At 38.6% G+C, this 19,565-nt stretch overlaps 1 protein-coding gene across 13 annotated transcripts in view; it reads left to right on the top strand.

Annotated features, from left to right (window-relative positions):
- LOC311437337 (potassium voltage-gated channel subfamily KQT member 1-like) overlaps positions 1-19,565 on the top strand; it is a 533,151-nt gene that overhangs the window by 28,186 nt on the left and 485,400 nt on the right. For all 13 annotated transcript variants that reach the window (XR_014693412.1, XM_084520432.1, XM_084520430.1 and 10 more), the window contains exon 3: positions 7,893-7,983. Coding sequence is in view for 12 of the 13 variants with exons in the window: in XM_084520432.1 (XP_084376558.1) it covers positions 7,893-7,983 (91 nt within the window). In the remaining variant the exon portion in view is untranslated. The remainder of the gene's footprint in view (positions 1-7,892; positions 7,984-19,565) is intronic.

Genomic DNA, 19,565 nt, shown 5'->3' with positions numbered 1-19,565 from the left:
TGCCGATGATGGGCTTCGGGACCCAGGGTGCCCTGAGCTGGAGGACCGGGACGGTGGGGATGACAAACTCCCAACCGACCCTGAACGTGTGCGGGATTTGCTACTCCACCTGGATCCCTACAAGTCCATGGGTCCGGATGGGATTCATCCCCAGGTGCTAAAAGAGCTGGCGGACGTCATCGCGGAACCTCTCTCAATTATTTTTCAACGATCCTGGGAATTTGGAGAGGTCCCAGTAGACTGGAAGCTGGCAAATGTTGTGCCGATTTTCAAGAAGGGTCAGAAAGAAGACCCTAGCAATTACAGGCCTGTCAGTCTCACGTCAGTGCCTGGTAAAATCATGGAGAAGATGGTTCTCGAACTTATTGAGGCGCACCTGGGGGACAAAGCAGTCATTGGTCCCAGCCAGCATGGGTTTGTGAAGGGTAGGTCCTGCCTAACTAACCTGATTTCCTTTTATGATAAGATCACCCGTATGGTGGACCAAGGGAAACCAGCCGATGTGATTTTTTTGGACTTCAGCAAGGCTTTTGACATGGTTTCCCATAGGATCCTACTGGACAAAATGTCCACCATACAGCTAAATAAAAACATCATACGATGGGTGAGCAATTGGCTAACGGGCAGGGCCCAAAGGGTTATGGTAAATGGGGCTGCGTCAGGCTGGCGGGCAGTCACCAGTGGGGTCCCTCAAGGCTCCATTTTAGGGCTGGTACTTTTCAATATTTTTATAAATGATCTGGATGTAGGAATAGAAGGTATTTTGAGCAAGTTTGCTGATGACACCAAACTTGGAGGAGTTGTGGACTCGAATGAGGGTGGAAAGGCCTTGCAGAGGGATCTGGATAGGTTGGAGAGCTGGGCGATCACCAACCGCATGAAGTTCAATAAGAGCAAGTGCTGGGTCCTGCACCTGGGACGGGGAAACCCTGGCTGCACGTACAGACTGGGCGATGAGACGCTGGAGAACAGCCTAGAAGAGAGGGATCTGGGGGTCGTGGTAGACAGCAAGTTGAATATGAGCCAGCAGTGTGCCCTGGCAGCCAGGAGGGCCAACCGTGTCCTGGGGTGCATCAAGCACGGCATCGCTAGTAGGTCAAGGGAGGTGATTGTCCCGCTCTACTCTGCGCTGGTGCGGCCTCACCTCGAGTACTGTGTGCAGTTCTGGGCACCACAGTATAAAAAGGACATGAAACTGTTGGAGAGTGTCCAGAGGAGGGCTACGAAGATGGTGAAAGGCCTGGAGGGGAAGACGTACGAAGAACGGCTGAGGTCACTGGGCCTGTTCAGCCTGGAGAAGAGGAGGCTGAGGGGAGACCTCATCACAGTCTACAACTTCCTCATAAGGGGGTGTCGAGAGGCAGGAGACCTTTTCTCCATTAACACCAGTGACAGGACCCGCGGGAACGGGGTTAAGCTGAGGCAGGGGAAATTTAGGCTTGACGTCAGGAGGGGGTTCTTCACAGAGAGGGTGGTTGCACACTGGAACAGGCTCCCCAGGGAAGTGGTCACTGCACCAAGCCTGTCTGAATTTAAGAAGAGATTGGACTGTGCACTTAGTCACATGGTCTGAACTTTTGGGTAGACCTGTGCGGTGTCAAGAGTTGGACTTGATGATCCTTAAGGGTCCCTTCCAACTCAAGATATTCTATGATTCTATGATTCTATGACCTTTATTTCTTCCATCAGTGGAAAAGGGGATTAATAGACCGTACTCATGTTTTTCTAGGGAAGTACCCTTTCTCCTCTGTTCTTTCCTTATGATGGGAGTTTCCTCCCTGCCCTACTAAACCATCTTTGCTGTTTCACTTCTGAGTATCTGACTTCAGCTGTCAGTCTGTGAAGGGTAAATGTTTTTTGTAGTTGTCGTGGTTTAACCCGGCCGGCAGCTAAACACCACACAGCCATTCGCTCACCCTCCCCCCTCCCTCTCTGGGACGGGGGAGAGAAATGGAAAGTGAAGCCCGTGAGTTGAGATAAAGACAGTTTAATAAGACAGGAAAATAATAATAACAATAATAATAATAACAATAATAATAATAATAATAATACAATGGTGATAATAGGAAAGTAATAATAATGTGTACAAACAAATGATGCACAATGCAATTGCTCACCACCCGCTGACCGATGCCCAGCCTAACCCCGAGTAGTCCGGCCCCCTCCCCCGGCTAGCCACCCCTATATATTGTTTAGCATGACGTCAGATGGTATGGAATACCCCTTTGGCTAGTTTGGGTCACCTGTCCTGGGCCTGTCCCCTCCCAGCTCTTACTGCACCCCCAGCCTGCCTGTTGGCAGGACAGAGCAAAAGGCTGAGATGTCCTTGGCTTGGTACAAGCACTGCTCTGCAACAATTAAAACATCGGGGTGTTATCAGCACTCTTCTCATCCTAAGCCAAAACACAGCATTCCACCAGCTACTAGGGAGAAAATTAATTCTGTTCTAACTGAAACCAGGACAGTAGTACATAGTGGTAAAAGTAGGAAATGCTTACCCAAGCAGTGTGTATTTAAAATTTCTATAAAGCACTATGATAATAAACAACAGCAGCTGCTATATAATTTGAATATTAACACTTACCTTAATATAATGAATCTTGTTTCACAGAATCATAGAATGGCTTGGGGGAAGAACCCTTAAAGATCATCCAGTTCCAAACCCCTACCATGGACAGGGATGGCACCCACTAGATCAGGTTGCCCAGAGCTCCATCCAGCCTGGCCTTGAACACCTCCAGGGCTGGGGAATCCACAACATCTCAGGGCAACCTGTTACAGTGCCTCAGCATCCTCTGAGTGAAGAATTTCCTCCTAACCTCTAATCTATATCTCCCCTCTTTTAGTTTAAAGCCATTCCCTCTTATCCTGTTATTATTTGACTGAACAAAAAGTTTCTCTCTACCTTTTTTAAAAGCCCCCTTTAGGTACTGAAAAGCTGCAATAAGGTCATGGTTTCTATTGTTTGCAGTATGTAACATGGAATGTCTATTCTATATAACATCCATATTGACAGCTTAAAAATCCCAAAAGAATTACCCATGGCTTTTTATTTATTATTAGCGAGGGCAGTAAAATAAGACAAAGAGATTTTAAAAGGGAGTAACTGAAATGACAGGAATCTGGAAAAAATTAGCTGAATGGTAGGTACTCAGAGTAAGTTTTCCATATTTTATACATGCATTTTGCCTAGAAATAAGATCTGTAACAATGGTAGGAGTGGAAAAGCAGTATTATAAAAAAGATGAGCACAAACAGATGAGATGGTTCCAAGAAATGCTTGGTAAATGTGTGGTTAAGTTGTTTGATCTGGTTATCTGCTCTTTCATGAATCAGCCATGTCCCTGTGTTCCTACAGCTATTGACTGGGTGAGGCTCTGTGCTTCAAGAGATGCAAGTCCTGTATGACTTTGACACAGTTATGTTGTATGGACAAGTATGCTTACCTCTTTATGTCTTTCTCCATTTACCCATCACTAGAATCGCTAATTGGACATATAAGCTCTCCGAGTAAAGGAACTGCCTGATGAAGCATAGCTTTTAACAGAGCCTGGTACCCATCGGTTGTGAGGGCTTCTAAGTAATAATGTAATCCTTTTGTATTAAATGTAAGAAGGAGAATCTTATGACTGTGGTTACCTTATTTCTGTATCTGCATGTTCTTCATATTGAAAACAGTCCAAGTGCGTTAAGGAAAGGCTAAAGACTCGTGTATACTCATGTCTAGACTCTTCAAGTGCTTCAAGTGTTGGTTGTTTGTGCTGTAAACTCCTTATTGAAGTCCTCTTTTCCATTTGACTGTGTTTCAGCGTCTTTTTTTTTTTTTTTTTTTTTTTTTTTTTTTTTTTTAATATCCCTTTGCAGTAATAGTACCTAGGAAAGAAAGTGTGGCTTTTGCCCCCTCTGCTGGCTGGCTCATCAGGATCTGGACACACAAGAGCAATTTCATTTCTTTGGTCAGTGTAGCGGCTCACTGAAGTGATATAACAGTTTTATTACAACTTGAAGAGAACTATCTACCCCTTGTACCATACCACCATTTTCAAAGAGATAAAAATTTATGGTTGTAGCAAAACTGCTGAATAGTATGCTCAGCAACTTGGGTACCTTGAAATGAAATAACTAGCAGGTTGGGAGTGTTGGGCTCTGTAGTTAGAAAACCATGAGAATATGGCTAAAATCTGCCCGTTCTGAAGTGTTGCTAACAACTCCCTGACTGTGGTGTGTTATCTGGATCTCTTTACCACTTTACCCTGTTTTTTTCTAAAGACATTATAATTACAGGTATTTGCCATTAATGAAGAACTAGGCATCATTAAGATGCTTTCCATGAACACATTTTTCTTTGTTAACACCATCAGAGGTGGTGAAACTGCTTCCTGAATATATGAGAATCTGCAAAATTAGATTTAAATTTTCAGGAAGTGTGGTAAACACGTCTTCTCATTGGCCCTGTCTCTTTTTTACTCCTGGCTGCACAGGTCTGTCTTGTTCTCCTACACCGTGCTGACAAATCTTACCAGGTGTCTCTCAGCTAAGACATAGCAAATGCAGAGCATATTGAGGAATAGAATTCCTCAATAATAGAATAGAATTCAAGAGAACCAGATACCAGGTAAGTATCAGGAGAGGTTTACTAAAGGCATCCAGATGGAACCTCAGAAAGTTGTTTCTTGCATTTAGGTACTTTGGTCACCTTTGATCAGTTTTCAGAAAACAAACAAACAAACAAACAAACAAACAAAAACATACTGAAACATTTCTGATTCCCCTTTGGAAATCAATGCAGTAGTTTTTTTATTATTTATTTTTATTTTTTAATTAATTCTACCAATAGATTTAGATGTCTGACCCTTGAAATAGAAAAAATAGCCCTGAACTGTATGCCTAGGAAAGAATAGTTTTCAACACCTAAGCCACCTCTGTAAAGCTAAGTACCTAAAATCATTCCCCTGTTGCAGCTAACTGTATTCTAAATAAAAATTTGATTTTGTTGGCTAGTTTAGCAAGTACTGAAATAAACCAGCTAGACAGACATGAAAAGAATTTTAAATGTTTTTTAAGGTGAGACAACAACAACAAAACAAACAACAAAATAAATTAAGACAAATATCAGTATTCTGTCTAATCCTTTGTGAGCTATAATTTACAAAGCTAGAAAGAATGGCATTTATTATTGCTTCCTGTTTCCTGTGGCATGCATGTCTGATTTTCCAGAGTTCAGTTTCTGAATCATGAAATTTTTCCACTGGAATAATTTAGACTGGCTAGTCCTTTACTTTTGCAGAAACCCCAAACTCATAATGATAAACATTAGCACTTTTATATTTTCTTTAGTTATCACCTTATCTGATACCATAATAACCTGAAAAGATCTGGAAATACATTTTACAGTAATATCTTAAACAAAATACTTATTGGTGGATATCTGTTCTTATCCCAACAGAGCTCACAGTTCAATCACAGTTCAATCAGACCCCAAGTAAACAGGGTCACTATCTTTGCAACTCATCACCAAAAGAATTAAAAAATAGATTGATCTATGTGATCTTTTTTCCCTTCCATTCCACAGTGCTGCTTTACGAAAAACCCACAGCAGAAACTGTTTTTGTAGTAACCAAGCTTATACATGAAGTGCCTGTACTTCCAGTGGAAATGTAAACTCTCTTATTGAGGTAGCAACTGTTTCAGCAACTGTTTCAGATAAAATATTTGCTTCCCATTGCTTAAATAAGATTTGAAGAGAGACTAACAGTTCAAAGAACTAACTTTCACATCCACAACAGACAGAAATTGTTAAAAACAGACTAAGAACAGAATCTAATCACAAAAAAATAAATAATAAATAAATAAATCCTGAGATAAGCATCACAAAGATTCATCCTGTGCAGCTTTATAGAAAACACTAACTATAAAGTGTGTGTACCTTAACTACATCTTCAGTGACCATGCAATCCTTTCTTCTCTCCAATGATTGCTCCATCTGACTCATAGCTGCTAGAAACCTTTGCTGGGCAGGAGGGAACATGATGATCACCCTGGTCTTGTCGCCCAGCTGCTGGAGGCCTTGGAAAAGGCTTCAGTGAGGTCACTGGTGATATCAGGAGGCCACCGTGATGTAATGCATAGCTTGGTCCCCACTCCAAGAGGATTGACAAAACCTGGGGGCTGATAGGCTGAGGACTGCTCCCCTTGGTGCCGCAGGTGCTGTCCTGTGCTGATTCTGGCTGGTTCTGCTCAGCTCTGATGGATCCATTGCAGGACATGGCTAGGATGGTCAGTCAAGATGGTGATGCCTCTGGAAAAAGTGTTTGAGGATGGGCAAAACCACTGAACAGGTAGAGACGGGTTAGAGTGTGAGGAGCAGCCCTGCAGATACTTAAGACTGAGAAGGAGAGGAGGAGGTGCTGTAGCCTCTAGAGTTTCCCTGTGGTCTGTGGAGCGACCATGCATGCGGGAGCAGGTTTGTCCTGAAGGGAAGCCTGTGGAAGAACCCATGCTGGAGCAGGAGAAAGCATGAGGAGAAAGAAGAAGCAGAGAGGAACTGTTATGGCCGGATCCCCTAATCCCCATCCCTTTGTGCCACTCAGGGTGTGTGTGAGGGAAGGAGTTAGAGGAGCTGGAAATGAAAAATTGAGCATGAGAAGGGGGTGGGGGAGATATTTCAGTTTGTCTTCATTTCTCAGTATCCAAACTTACTTTAATTGGCAATAAAATCATTTTCCCCCAAGTAAGGTCTGTTTTACCCATGATGGTAACTGGTAAGTGTTCTCTCTGTATTTGTCTCAACTGGCAAGTGATCTCTCTGTGTTTATCTCAACTCATGATTTTTTTTTTTTTTTGGTCACACTTTTTCTCCACGTTCTGTTGAGGAAAGGGAGTGAGAGAACAGCTGGGGGGCAACTGGCAGCTGGCTAACACCAAGCCACCACAATTCTATAGTCTGTAGGCTATATACTATTTATGTATATCTATTTCTCTATGTAGAAATCTATGTACATATAAATATATACATTTATCTGAATCGAGGTCGTCTGCCTTGGGCCTGCCAGGGCAACGGTGGCTGCACCCACGGCCTCTGCCTAGGAATGGCCACTGTGCACAGTGAGGGGCAGACAACACAATTTTGGGAAGTAGTAATATGTATTTTGAGATACTTTTTTTTCTTGATCTGAATAATGATACTGGAAATACTGTGTTAGTAGCTGTTTATACTGTATCTATCTATGTTGCAAGTTTATGGAAGGCACTTAATGGAACAGTTTTCATTAAAGTTACCAATCCTCACTCTAGTCATACATGTATGTCTAATTCTTCTTTAATTAATGTATTATCAATTATTACAGCTTTCTACCAAAGTGCATGAGTTATACATCAATCAGTGTCTTTACATGAAACATTCATTACTACTAGCTTCTCTGGAATATTCTACATGATAATTTGAGTTTGATCTGTTGACTTAACGTCAGAGAATCATTAAGAATGGTTTAAAAGACCTCCCAAGATCATCTGGTCCAGCCATACCCTTAACACCAATATTACCCACTAAACCACATCCCCTAAGTACCGCATCCAACCTTTTCTTAAACACCTCCAAGGACGGTGACTCTACCACCTCCCTAGGCAACCCATTACAATGGCTAGCCACTCTTTCTGAGAAGAATTTTCTCCTTATTTCCAAACATCCTTTCAGTTCTTTTATTCCATGTTTCTTAAGTTATGGAATGTAAAATGAAGACATTCAGAGCATAATTTTATTTGACTAGGAAGAATGAACTGATTAAATTCAAAGTACTTGTGATTGAAAATGTTACATGAATGAAAGAACTAAAACAAGACTTACATTTACAGTTCAACTTAACAAGTCACTAACCACTGTTTTCTTTTTACAGATTTCTCTTGGTGTTGATTTGTTTAATATTCAGTGTACTGTCTACTATAGAGCATTATTCTGAATTTGCCACTGGAACCCTTTTCTGGATGGTAAGTGAACTTTTTGGGGAAATACACTTTTTTGGGGAAAGTTGTGGCTAACTGTGAATTGCTTTAGCTGAACAAAGGAGATAATTTTTAAAATCCTCATACAAAACATGATACTTAATTTAAAATATTACCTGCCTTTACTTCAAGGAAGTTCATAGTTTAAAAGGAATGATTATTAAACTAAGAGAGTATTTGATCAATAGATTGTTTTTATATACTTGTTTTACATAAGGCATGAAACTGTACACTGTAGCGTTCGCAATGGGTGATTGCTGTCTTATGCAGCATGAGACAGAATATTCCATGCTGGGAATGTATTTTTTTTAACAAAACTTTTCTAAGTCTTCTGGTGAAAACTGTCCAAGAACCACACTCTTCTGAAGTACCCAAATTTCAGGACTGGTGTAACCTGATCTAGTGAAGGTATCCCTGTCTGTGGAAGGGGAATTGGAACTAGATAATTTTTAAGGTCCCTTTCTACCCAACCCTTTATATGTTTCATTATGTAATTCTAAGTGATTTCTGTTAGACTAGTTTACCAGTATATTGAACAGGAAGGAACAGCTTTTATCACACTTCTGTGCATTTGGCTATGAAGTTGGTGCTTTTCAGCTCATGGGGCTGTTCGTAATCCATCCATGTATCATTTTTTTCTTGAGCATGCATTAAGTATTATACTTAGTATTTTGCAGAAGCATAAAGTCACTGTGTTGTTTATGTAACATCCTTATCTTGCTAACACCCTTTTTCTTGCTATTAAAATCTTAAGTAGTCATTTAAAAACAGATGTTGAAATAAAAAAACATCTCACTTGGAGGTAGACAGAGACTGCTTGTTGATTTCACAGTGGCTAGGCAATAATTCTTTTATCACTACTACTTTTTTTTTTTTGAACTATCAGTGGCTAGTTCAGAGGTGAAATGTACTTGAACTGTGTTACTAGACCTGAGATATCAAGTGTCTTAAAAATGTGAATTTCCATCTAGTGACAATTCATGAACTGTTACAAAATACATATATACTGAAGTATTAATTTGAAGCAGGTGGGAATTAAAGTATAAATAATTTCTGTAAGGACCTCAGAGACTTTTCCTCCTCTGCTCCCCCATGGCCTCTGTTAATTCTAGAAAGTTAAGAATGATAAAGCATCCTTTGTTAAAAATGGAGTAAATCACTAAATTACTTTTAAACAGTTGCTCAAAACATCTGGATTTCAGCTACTCAGGTCCCCTTTCTCAAAGTGTAATAGTCTCAGAGTTTTATTGTAATTTCTTTTTGTTAAATGCTTCTAAGTTTTCTAATGTGATGGATTTTGTTTTTCCAGCTGGTTTGAAAACAAAAATAAGTTATTATTTATTTTTTTGTGGCTTAGACTACATTAGTACATGTGGCTTTCATGTGCAGTTGACTAAGCCATCTTTAGTATCCCTGAGTTGTTTCTGGATTTGATTAATTTCAATTCTGTAACAAACGTTGCCTAACCTTTAAGCCATATTCAGTGTCAAACTAAGTGCAGTCTTCTGCCATTCATATGTAATCTTCTCATCCTCACTGAAGGATGCAGAGCAATTATAGTTCAGTATAACCACCACCACAAACACTAATACTAGTAAAGATTTAATGTTGAGCTGATTGAGAACAGTGGAGACTGCCAGCATTGTAAGATACAAGACTGGACCAAATCATCTATTGGATCAAATTCAGAATTAAATTGATTTATTTCTCTCCTCATTCAAGAAATGTGCAATTCTTTGCATAGCCCTATTACTGAGTCAGTAGCTGATAAATACTAGTGTGTCATGCTGGTATTGTTTTCGTAGTTGTGAAGGTATATTGTAGTAGATGAAAAGTTGAGAAGGGTTGTCTTAAAAATTATAATGTTGAAAGTTGATAAAACCTGACTAGAAGGATATCATTTGACACTTGTAGATACTTAAATGTGCTTGTATTTTCTTACAGAGTGTGAGGTGTCATGCCAAATACAATTTTAGATAATGTGTCACTGGAGGAAATATGGCACGTTAGTAACAGGTGTAACCGCAGGTGTGTCCTCAGCCACTGAAACCTTCTATCAAAGACTTAATTTTCTGATGTTCATGTTGTATCTGGGTGGTGTAAGATAAGATTTTTAGGTGTGAAACCTAAAAAAGCCCCAAACCTTTATCCATCCCCCCTCTCCAAAAACCAACATATGTTTTCAAGTCTCTGACAATCAAAGTGATTTCTAGAGAAAAAAAGAAAAAAGACTCTTTCGTTCTGCATTTGAATGTTAAGGCCAATCTATAATATTTGAGGCTTTGAATGTGTTGCTTAGCCACAGTTTCTGATGAAGGTTTATTGCTATGCTTCCCCATAGCAATAAACTTTCCCCATATGTGGGAAATTTGCTCTATTTAAGGTCCTTGCTTGGGCTTAAAGGGAAATACTGTTTCTTATACGTATGTAGAAAAGACATGCTGTAAAATGTTGTTTACATGTGGTAAAATAAGTTCACTTCTGTGGTAGTAGGAATAGTAAAACTCCTTGTCTTGAGCTTTTAAAAGTTACCGTTTGAAAGAGGTTTTTATTCTCATAGTACTAAATATTTTCCATATTCATGGCACTGCTCTTGGAAGGTTCATAAATATTTATTTTTTTTCAGCTGTAAGAGAAATTTAATTGTTCCATGTAAAAACATTGTATTGTCTTTAATTCCCGTGACTATTTTTTTTTCCCTTTTTGTCCTCTGACAAAATTTATAATTTTATCAAAATGGTAAATAAATAAAGTGACAGTAACATTGACACAATGGATCATGCTAATAAACACTGACAGAACAAAAAGTGAAGAGGAGTGCTATTCAGATAGGTTAAAGGTTTAGGTTCTATTTTTATTTATTTATTTATTTATTTATTGGTGTTTTCCTTAGTGTTCATTTTAGGCTAAGCCTAAAGTTCTTTCTAAGTTCTTTCTCCCTTTTGGTAGAGGGACTGTGAAGTTGAAGTATATATATACAGATGACTTAGGAGGTTTATTTTACTCTTACTGCAAAAATCAGGAGTGTGCACTTTCTTAGAGGTATAAATTTGTAAAAGGAAAAAATGAAAACAAAACAAAATCAAGCAAAAGTTTGGGGGCATTAAGAAGCAAAAGGGACTGCTTGTTCATTTGACATCCTCTATGACTTAGGTTGTACAATTAATTTCTCTGATTAAAAATTGTTTCAACTGGATAATGCATTATAGGGAAATGACTGATCTTAATGTAAAAAAAGGAGAGGTGTTCTATGCTTCTGAGAACGTTTATGTTACAATGATACACCACCACTAGAATAATTCAAAGGACTAGCCCTCCTTTGCAGTGCAATTCTATATCTCAGCTATATGGCTTCTGTTCCATGTCCTTGAGATTTGCCACTTAGCCTACCAAATTGTCTACATGACTGCATAATTTTGTTGTTGCACCTTCTCTAATACTGTTGGAATTATGGGGTGGAGGTAAATTAGAGACACCTGACTCGAACCAACTTAAAGAAGTCATGTCAAAGTAGCCATGGCAGACAGAGTTTATTGCTGATAGACTATTATGAAGTATGTGATTTCTCACCCATAACCTACAGAATCAAATATAATGTCTCAGTTGAAGCCCTCTGTACCATTTTCATGACCTCCCAAAATTTCTAGCAATATTCTGCCTCTTTTTCCAGCTCTTGTGTTGATACTCCCATGGTTAAAATAAGCTTCTTGTCTCTATGTTCATTCTCCATTGCTGCATATCCATTTGTAAACACACTTACATGAGATTTATGAATGTGCCATGCTGTCCTCAAAACTGGAACACTTTCATTCTTCCCTTTTCTTCATTGTAATCTTGGATCTAATTTTTGATAGATCCAAAATCCTCTTAAAAATGAATACTATTCTTAAGAAAGTAGAGATAGAGATGTGCTGACTGAATGAATCAGCAATCATGGTTTTCAAACTTGCATATCCTGATTATACCATCTCACAAGCATTTTTTTTAGACTGTTTTTGGTGTTTAAAAGCTTCTGTGTTCACTGACTATGAAAAGGACATCCTGACCTTAAAATTCTGTTCAGGTTTAGCATGCTTATCCATTTTGGCATAGGTCATTATCAACACCCTGATGTTAAAGTGAGATTTGAAGACCTGTATGTTAAATGGGTTCTATCAAGAGTTGTAGTAAAAAGGCTACACCTCTAAGAGGGAAGAGAGCAGTCAGAATAGGTGTTAATGTGAGGTACTACTGTCCATGAAAGAGTTGGCTTGGGATACGAACCTTTAGCTTAGCTTCTACTTCTGCCTCTGCAGGACTGTTACACTGAGCAGTGAATTATGGGACTAAAATGAATACTAGTATTTCTACGGTGCCTTTTTCCTGTGTCTTCAACTATTCTGCTAAACTATCTTGTTTTGCTTGCACCCATCATGATCTGGATGGCATTTTGTATTCCCTTGTTCTGTAGTTAACCTTTACATTTCTCCCAGAAACCCATGGTAATCTACCATAATTCCTATCAGCTCTTTCATGTCAAAAATGTGCAGTGTAACTAGCTTGTAAGAGAAGCATACATGTGTTTGGAGGACTGTCTGTACAGTTTATGCCAAACACCACAATTTTAGCTGAAAGAAAATGAGTAGTCATCTCTGATTCTATTTCAGCATGCAATCACAATTCAGCTATAATTGCAACTATTAGATCTTATTCCATGATGACTTAGGCTGTGTTTGCTCACTCTTAAGAAGGCTAATGAGACAGAGCCTTACCTGTCTTGCTGTCTTTCCCTACCTAATGGGAAAATATAGATAAGGGTCAGACTGGAGGAGGCTGTGGCCCATGGAGAGCCCCTGCAGTAGCAGATCCTGGGCCAGAGATGCAGCCCGTGGAGAGGAGCCCACTCAGGAGCAGGGAGTCTGGGGGGAGCTGTTGCCCACCCGTGGGGGACCCGTGCTGTAGCAGTTTGCTCCTGGGGGTGGACCTCGTGGTATGGAGCCATGTGGGAGCAGTTCTTGAAGAGCTGCTGCCTGTGGGAAGCCCACACAGGAGCAGTCTGGAAGGATGGCATCCCGTGGGAGGGACCCCATCTGGAGCAGGGTCAGAGAGGGACAGTAAAGGAGCGACTGACCACAGCCCCCATTCCCTGTTCCCCTGCACTACTCAGGGGGAGGATAGAGAAGAGGGTGGATGGGGGTAAGGTCTTTTTAGTCTGCTTTTTGTTTCTCACTGCTCTTCTCTGCTAGTGATAGACAATAAATTGTATTGTATTGTATTGTATTGTATTATATTATATATGATAGGGAGCTATGCTGAGTCTGGTTTGCACATGACAGTAATTGTTGAGTGATGTCCCTGTCTTTATCTAAACCTGTGTGGCCTTTCCATCATATTTTCTCCCCTTTTCTGTTGAGGAAGGGGAGTGAGAAGTGGTTGTGGTGGATGGATTTCAGCTGCCCAGCAGGGTAAAAACATCACACTTTGCAATTACAAGACATCTCTCAAGACTTTTTAGAAAGCATGACTTTTTGGGCCCAGTGAATGATCAAGATGTATATATCTATGCTCATGGATTAATTTGCTTTATGCACATTATTAATATATAAATGGACTTTGCACTTGACCTGCTCAGTGCATTTGTTAAATTCCCAGTTTTGTCTTTATTGTTCCCTTTCTGGGAAAGATATTGCTGGAGTGTTTGGCTGCTAACAAAAATAGCAGCTGACCAAAACCTACTGGAGCCTTTATATGTTTTTAGGAAACAAATTGTTGCATCCCACTATGTAACAACTACATTTTGTGTATGAGGTTTCTTCCTCTTGTCTGCAGAGCCATTTCTGGAACAGAGGCTGTGGTGTGCCTGCATGTGTGTTTAAGGGGTGTGTGTGTGTGTGTGTGTGTGTGTGTGTGTGTTAGTCCATGACTATTCCTCATGCAAGTCTTACTTGTATGACTTAGCGTCTTTCTGAAACTTTTCCCACTCTAGTGGGAATGTGGTAGTAATGCTTGCAAATTGGTCACGCAGCAGAAGATTGCCCTATTGCTAACTAACATGCACTAATGTAAACGCATTTGTCTACACTGATATATCACTAGCATCTTCCTTTTCATAGGGCCTTACTGTCTGCTTTAATACAGAGGTGGATTGACTGCTTTGTTCTTTTCTTCCACCTTCTAGAAACAAGTTTGCTCAAGTTCTACAGTTTGCGTTACAAACATGTACCTTTAGTTCAAAGGAATAAAAGTTGTGTAGAAAATATTTATTAAAGTGTCAGAATAATAAGCCCTTACATAAATCATTATGTATAACATAACATAAGCTCTTTCCAAACTCATGAACATAAGAAGTTGCTATTAAAATGTGCATTTATCCACCAAATCAGTCAGTTTAGTAATGATTATTCCATTCAATTAAACAAAACTTACTCCATAAAGATCTGTATTCATTATCCTTTCAAGGTGCATGAAGTGTACACAATGAATGTTTATATATATTTACACATATATTATACATGTATATATGTACAGTCCAGATTGCTGTATGTGCTGTGGTACGATAAAGAGTCTCTAGTTTCCTATGTTTTCCTTTGTCCTTGATCTGTACCACTGAGAGCTTGTCTGTCTGTATTCAGGACTTGCTACATGAGAAAGTTCTTGTACAATGTCTGGAGAAACAAGTGCAAAGAAGTATGTTCCACCCCCTACCAACAAATCTTTACTCTTAGCATATACCATGCACTCTGATTATCTACCTTCTGGTACTCAGGCATTACATAGTAATTTGTGAGGCCATATCACAAGTTCATAAACACCATCCTGGGCAGAATTATTTCAAATACTTATTTTCAGTATACAGCCAGTTTAAGTTCTCTTTTCAGAAGTCACGGTTACAAAACTGCTTATAGCCATCCCTCACATACTGCTTTTTTGGATCAATATGCTGCTCAGTTTTGCCAATTTTTTTCTGGTGTGATCAAAATGGAGGATTTCTTCCAAGTCTTACATCTGCTTTCTTATTACCTGCTCTGATATTTAAAGCATGAAGTATTGGGAAAAATGTATAGAAACAGGACTTAAAAGAGTTGTGATGGACTGTTCTTCCAGTAGTTAGGTATTAAATTAATTCTCCAACAGTTGGTGCACCAAATCAGGATTTTACAACAGGTAGAATAGGTAGAAGCCACATTATGGTGGGAGTTTGTTATGGACTGTTTAATCAGGATTAAAAAAAAAAAAAAAAAAAAAAAAAAAAAAAAAAAAAAGCAGGCAAAGTCATATTTAAGCAACTTAAAATTTTGGGGCACGTACCCTTCTTCTTGTGGAGGACTTTCATCCAACTAACCTATTAAAAGAGCAACACGGTAAGATGCAAGTGATCTGAGAGATTTTAGTGTTTCAGGGTTAACATCTAGGTATGGGTACTGAGTGGAACAACTGGGAATGAAACAGTTGTATCTACTATTCAGATCTACAAGGAAAATTATTTGGGGATATAATAATCAAAGACATTGCATTGGCTGTAGCAATCAGGATATTATGCCATTCAAGATCCTGAAAGGAGTACAAACTTCCTTCAGGAATAGCATCTCTGAACGGTCAGCAAGCACAGGACAGCTAGCAGGCCTTTAAAGTCAATCTCTAAATACAGAGAAGCAATGAATTCTAGAAACAGTAGAACAAGGGAAGTGACTATACCCATTTACTTAGGGCTAATTTTACTACATCAAGAATAGTGCACCTAGTTTTGGTTCACCACTGCAAGAAAGTCTTTGAAAAACTGGAGCAAGTTCAGCATAGGAACATCAAGATGGCGAGGTTGTTGGACTCATTTGTGATATTGCCTCAAAAAATTACCATGTCATGCCTGAGTACCAGAAGGTGGATAACCAGAGTGTATGGTGTGCGCTAAGAGTAAAGATTTGGGGTGGGGGATGGAATGTGGCTTTCATGCCTTATAAATTTGGCATACCACATGATAAAGCCTGTACCCAACATGCATTAGAGCATCAGATTTTCAGGTATCACTTAAAATTAATTTTAAAAAGTGTGTTTAATACTTCTGGTAAAAACAGGAAAGAAAAAAAAAAACAAACAAACTTTCAAATACTAATGATTTTTTTTCCTCCTTAATGACTCTCTGGACACTTTTGGCACTAATGGAGATATTTCTCAGGGTTTGCTTACCTTTCTCATACCTTCTCCCATATACAAGTCAAGAGCAGTGATAATGGAATTCCCTACAGTCAATACTTAATCTTTAGTCAACATTGTTCAACCTCTGTGACAGAATTGACTCCTAATTATTACTTGTGCTTGTCTGCTACTTTCCCAGTGTTTTTCATATGTGCTCCTTAACTCTATTTCCCAGAGTTCTAAGCATTTTACTTCTTCATCCTTTCACTCATTGAAATACTCACCTTGAGTTCAAATAGATCAATCAAATCAGTTCTGATTCATGTTGCCTTTCTTTACCAAAATTCTGTTTACTTAACTGTTCTTTTTGACTTTTAATATTTGTGACTTCTATGTATGTCTTCCTTTTATACTCCTCATTCTGTAAATGATGCTCTAGAATTTTATTTAGTGTAGGATTCGAAGTCATGCATCTTCAGCCACATTCTTCTCTTGGAGGCAGTCAAACTTATATGAATGTCTGCTTCCTCATGTATAAGCAGCTTATGGCTCTTTTTCATATACATGTACATATTATACAAGAAATTTAAATATTTTCAGCAGTTAATATTGTTGAGTGGTTATTCAAAAGCATGGAATATCTGCAGCTGTTCTCTGAGTTGCCTGGTGTGTTATCATGAATTTTTGGCATGACCATTAACCTTAAAATTGCCCTATTCTAAGATCACAGTAGCTAACTGAGATTAAAAAAAAAAAAAAAAAAAAAAAATTTAAAGTATTTAGTAGTATTTTTCGTTAAAGTTCCCATAGATGTTACTGTTTCTTTTAGAAAGAAAGAAAGAGAGAAAGAAAGAAGGAAAGGAAGAAGGAAGGAAGGAAGGAAGGAAGGAAGGAAGGAAGGAGGGAAGGAAGGAAGGAAGGAAGGAAGGAAGGAAGGAAGGAAGGAAGGAAGGAAGGAAGGAAGGAAGGAAGGAAGGAAGGAAGGAAGGAAGGAAGGAAGGACGGACGGACGGAAGTAAGGAAGGAAGAGGCCAGAAAAGGAAGAAATACTATATGCAATTCCTGAATACATTTATGCTTATCCATTTTCTTTTTCAGGCTTCCTTCATTTTATCATTTTAATTTGTCCAAAACCTTAATTCCCCAATAGAAAATTTTTTGTTTGTTTGTTTGTTTGTTTGTTTTTCCCCTCTAAGCTTTAAGGTGATTCTATTGAAAAAATTATTCTGAAGAAGTTGGAAAACCTCTTGCATAGGCTTTTGCTTTTACTGCAGGAAACTGTAATGTTTTCTTAATGTTCTAGTTGTTCATGTGTCAGTTTTGATTTGTAAATTACATCAAAATCTTTGAGGTTTTGGCATTAAAAAATAAACTATAAAATGGGTCAGGTGTAATTCCTCCTTTGAGGATTAATGTGTTAATGTTTGGTGGTCATATATTTTTCTACCAGGAGAGGTCACTATAGTAGTTTACAAAAGACAGATTTTTGTTTTGTATTGTAAAAGACCTTGCAAAACGATTGCAAAAAAGTTTCTTACCTCGTGGGAGTAATTTCACATATTGTGCAGTTTTAGAAAACAAACAAAAATATTTTTATCATACACGATATTTTTACACAACATGAATAGGACAGAAGAAATAATCAATTTGTATAATGACAGTGTTATAGGTGAAAGGGAAATTTTGTAGTGTTTCCATATCTCAATGTTAGTTACTTTTTTTTTTTTTTTTTTTTTTTTTAAATTGAGGATACAAAGTGTGTTCTTGACTCTGACAAAATATAATGTTTTTGCTACAAAACATATTGATCAACTTTGTAAATTCAATTTCTACTTGCATGCCATGACATATTTAATATTACAGTCATTGTAGTTGGAATGGTGGAGAAATAGGAAATATTGTTTATTTTAATGTGCTTTCAATTTTAGAGAACATAATCTAAATTTGAAATCACTTAACATTTTCATGCGAAGCAGTAATGACAAAATTGTGTAGGAATGGATGTACTAGATTGGACCAAAAGCCCAGCTAGTTCAGTATTGTATCTCAGATTGTATCTCAGTGGTTTGCATTCAATACAAAATAGGAATATTTTCTTATAAAACTATTATACATTAAAATTGGGTAATTAAAATTGGTAGAAGGCCTTGAGTTTTGTTTTCTTTTGCTTTCACCAGGGGTCACTAAATTCTTGTCCTGTTGGACTAGATGGTTGGGTGCTTTCCTACTGTAGTTCTTTCTGGCTTATGGGGTAAGACTTTAAGTGGTATGTGCTGTCTTAGAAGCTTTAGAAGCAGAAGCACCAGGTAGAAGGTTTAGTGGTTTGACCCTCCGTGTTCCAGTAGAGCTGGATCCTGCATTCCAGTGTTTTTTCCAGATGAGCTCAGGTCCTGTGGCACCTCTTCCTTTTGGAGACAGACTTCATGCATCCACTTTCCTCTGATGTATTTCTTTGCTGGAAAAAGCAACAGCATATCTTCCAAACATCTTAACATGTGTAGTTCGTAGTGGTACACTACTAGAGAGCATACAGGCTACTTACAGACTCTGTTTTCAGGGTCATCATTTGTTGCCCCTGTTGTAAGCTGCCCTCTCACATTGAGTGCTTGGTTGCTAGCAATCCTCATGTAGTGACTACACGTAGCAAGTAAGTTTTATTAATATTTCTCTGTTTGCAAACCATGTTGGAGAAAAATCTCAAATGTAAGATTAGGAGCTCCCACATCAGCTGCTGCTTAAGATTTTCAGGAGAGACCCTTCTTACTATAGCTGTATTTAGGAATCAGGGCTTAATGGCAGGACCTCAGGAAAGAGTTCTTGGCTGCAGGTGAGTCACATTGTTCTATTGCTTTTCTGAAGTCACTGCTTTGTTTTTTCTCTCTATAATTCTGCCTCTTATGCCACAGCACCTCCTCCTGCTGTTTAGATAGCCCAGACTTCTCAAACAAACAACAACAAAACACACAAAAAAACCCCAACCAACCAACCAACCAACCAACCAACCAACCAACCAAAACCACAAACCAACCAACCAAAAAAGGAAAACAAACCAAAAACAAAATAAAACAAAACAACAAAAAACCAATTTGGAGTACCAAGTGGTACTCAGCTTTCTCGACACTGCTAAGCTATGTTTATCTAACTGTTCTGTTTCTGAACTGAATTTCTTTTTGGAAAGTAGTTGATGACACTGTTTTCAAAGCCTGTGTTTTTTAAAGAGGGCTCACTCTTTCCATGTATAGTGGAAGAACTCTCCCGTTCCTTTATTTTTGTCTCTGCTTTTGTCCCTTCTCCCATTTAAATTATGTAGTCATGTCATAAAATGCTGTGTCATTTTTAGTCTGTCAGTGGAGTGGAAAAAAGGCTTCATGGACTTAATTTAACTTAATTTTCTCCCTCATCTGCAATTAGTGGCAAAGTGTATGTATATATGTATGTATAGACTTGAGGGCATA

This window comes from Aythya ferina, assembly GCF_964211825.1.
Source record: "Aythya ferina genome assembly, chromosome: 1".
Classification (NCBI taxonomy): domain Eukaryota; kingdom Metazoa; phylum Chordata; class Aves; order Anseriformes; family Anatidae; genus Aythya; species Aythya ferina.
This window is presented reverse-complemented; position numbering and strand designations above follow the sequence as displayed.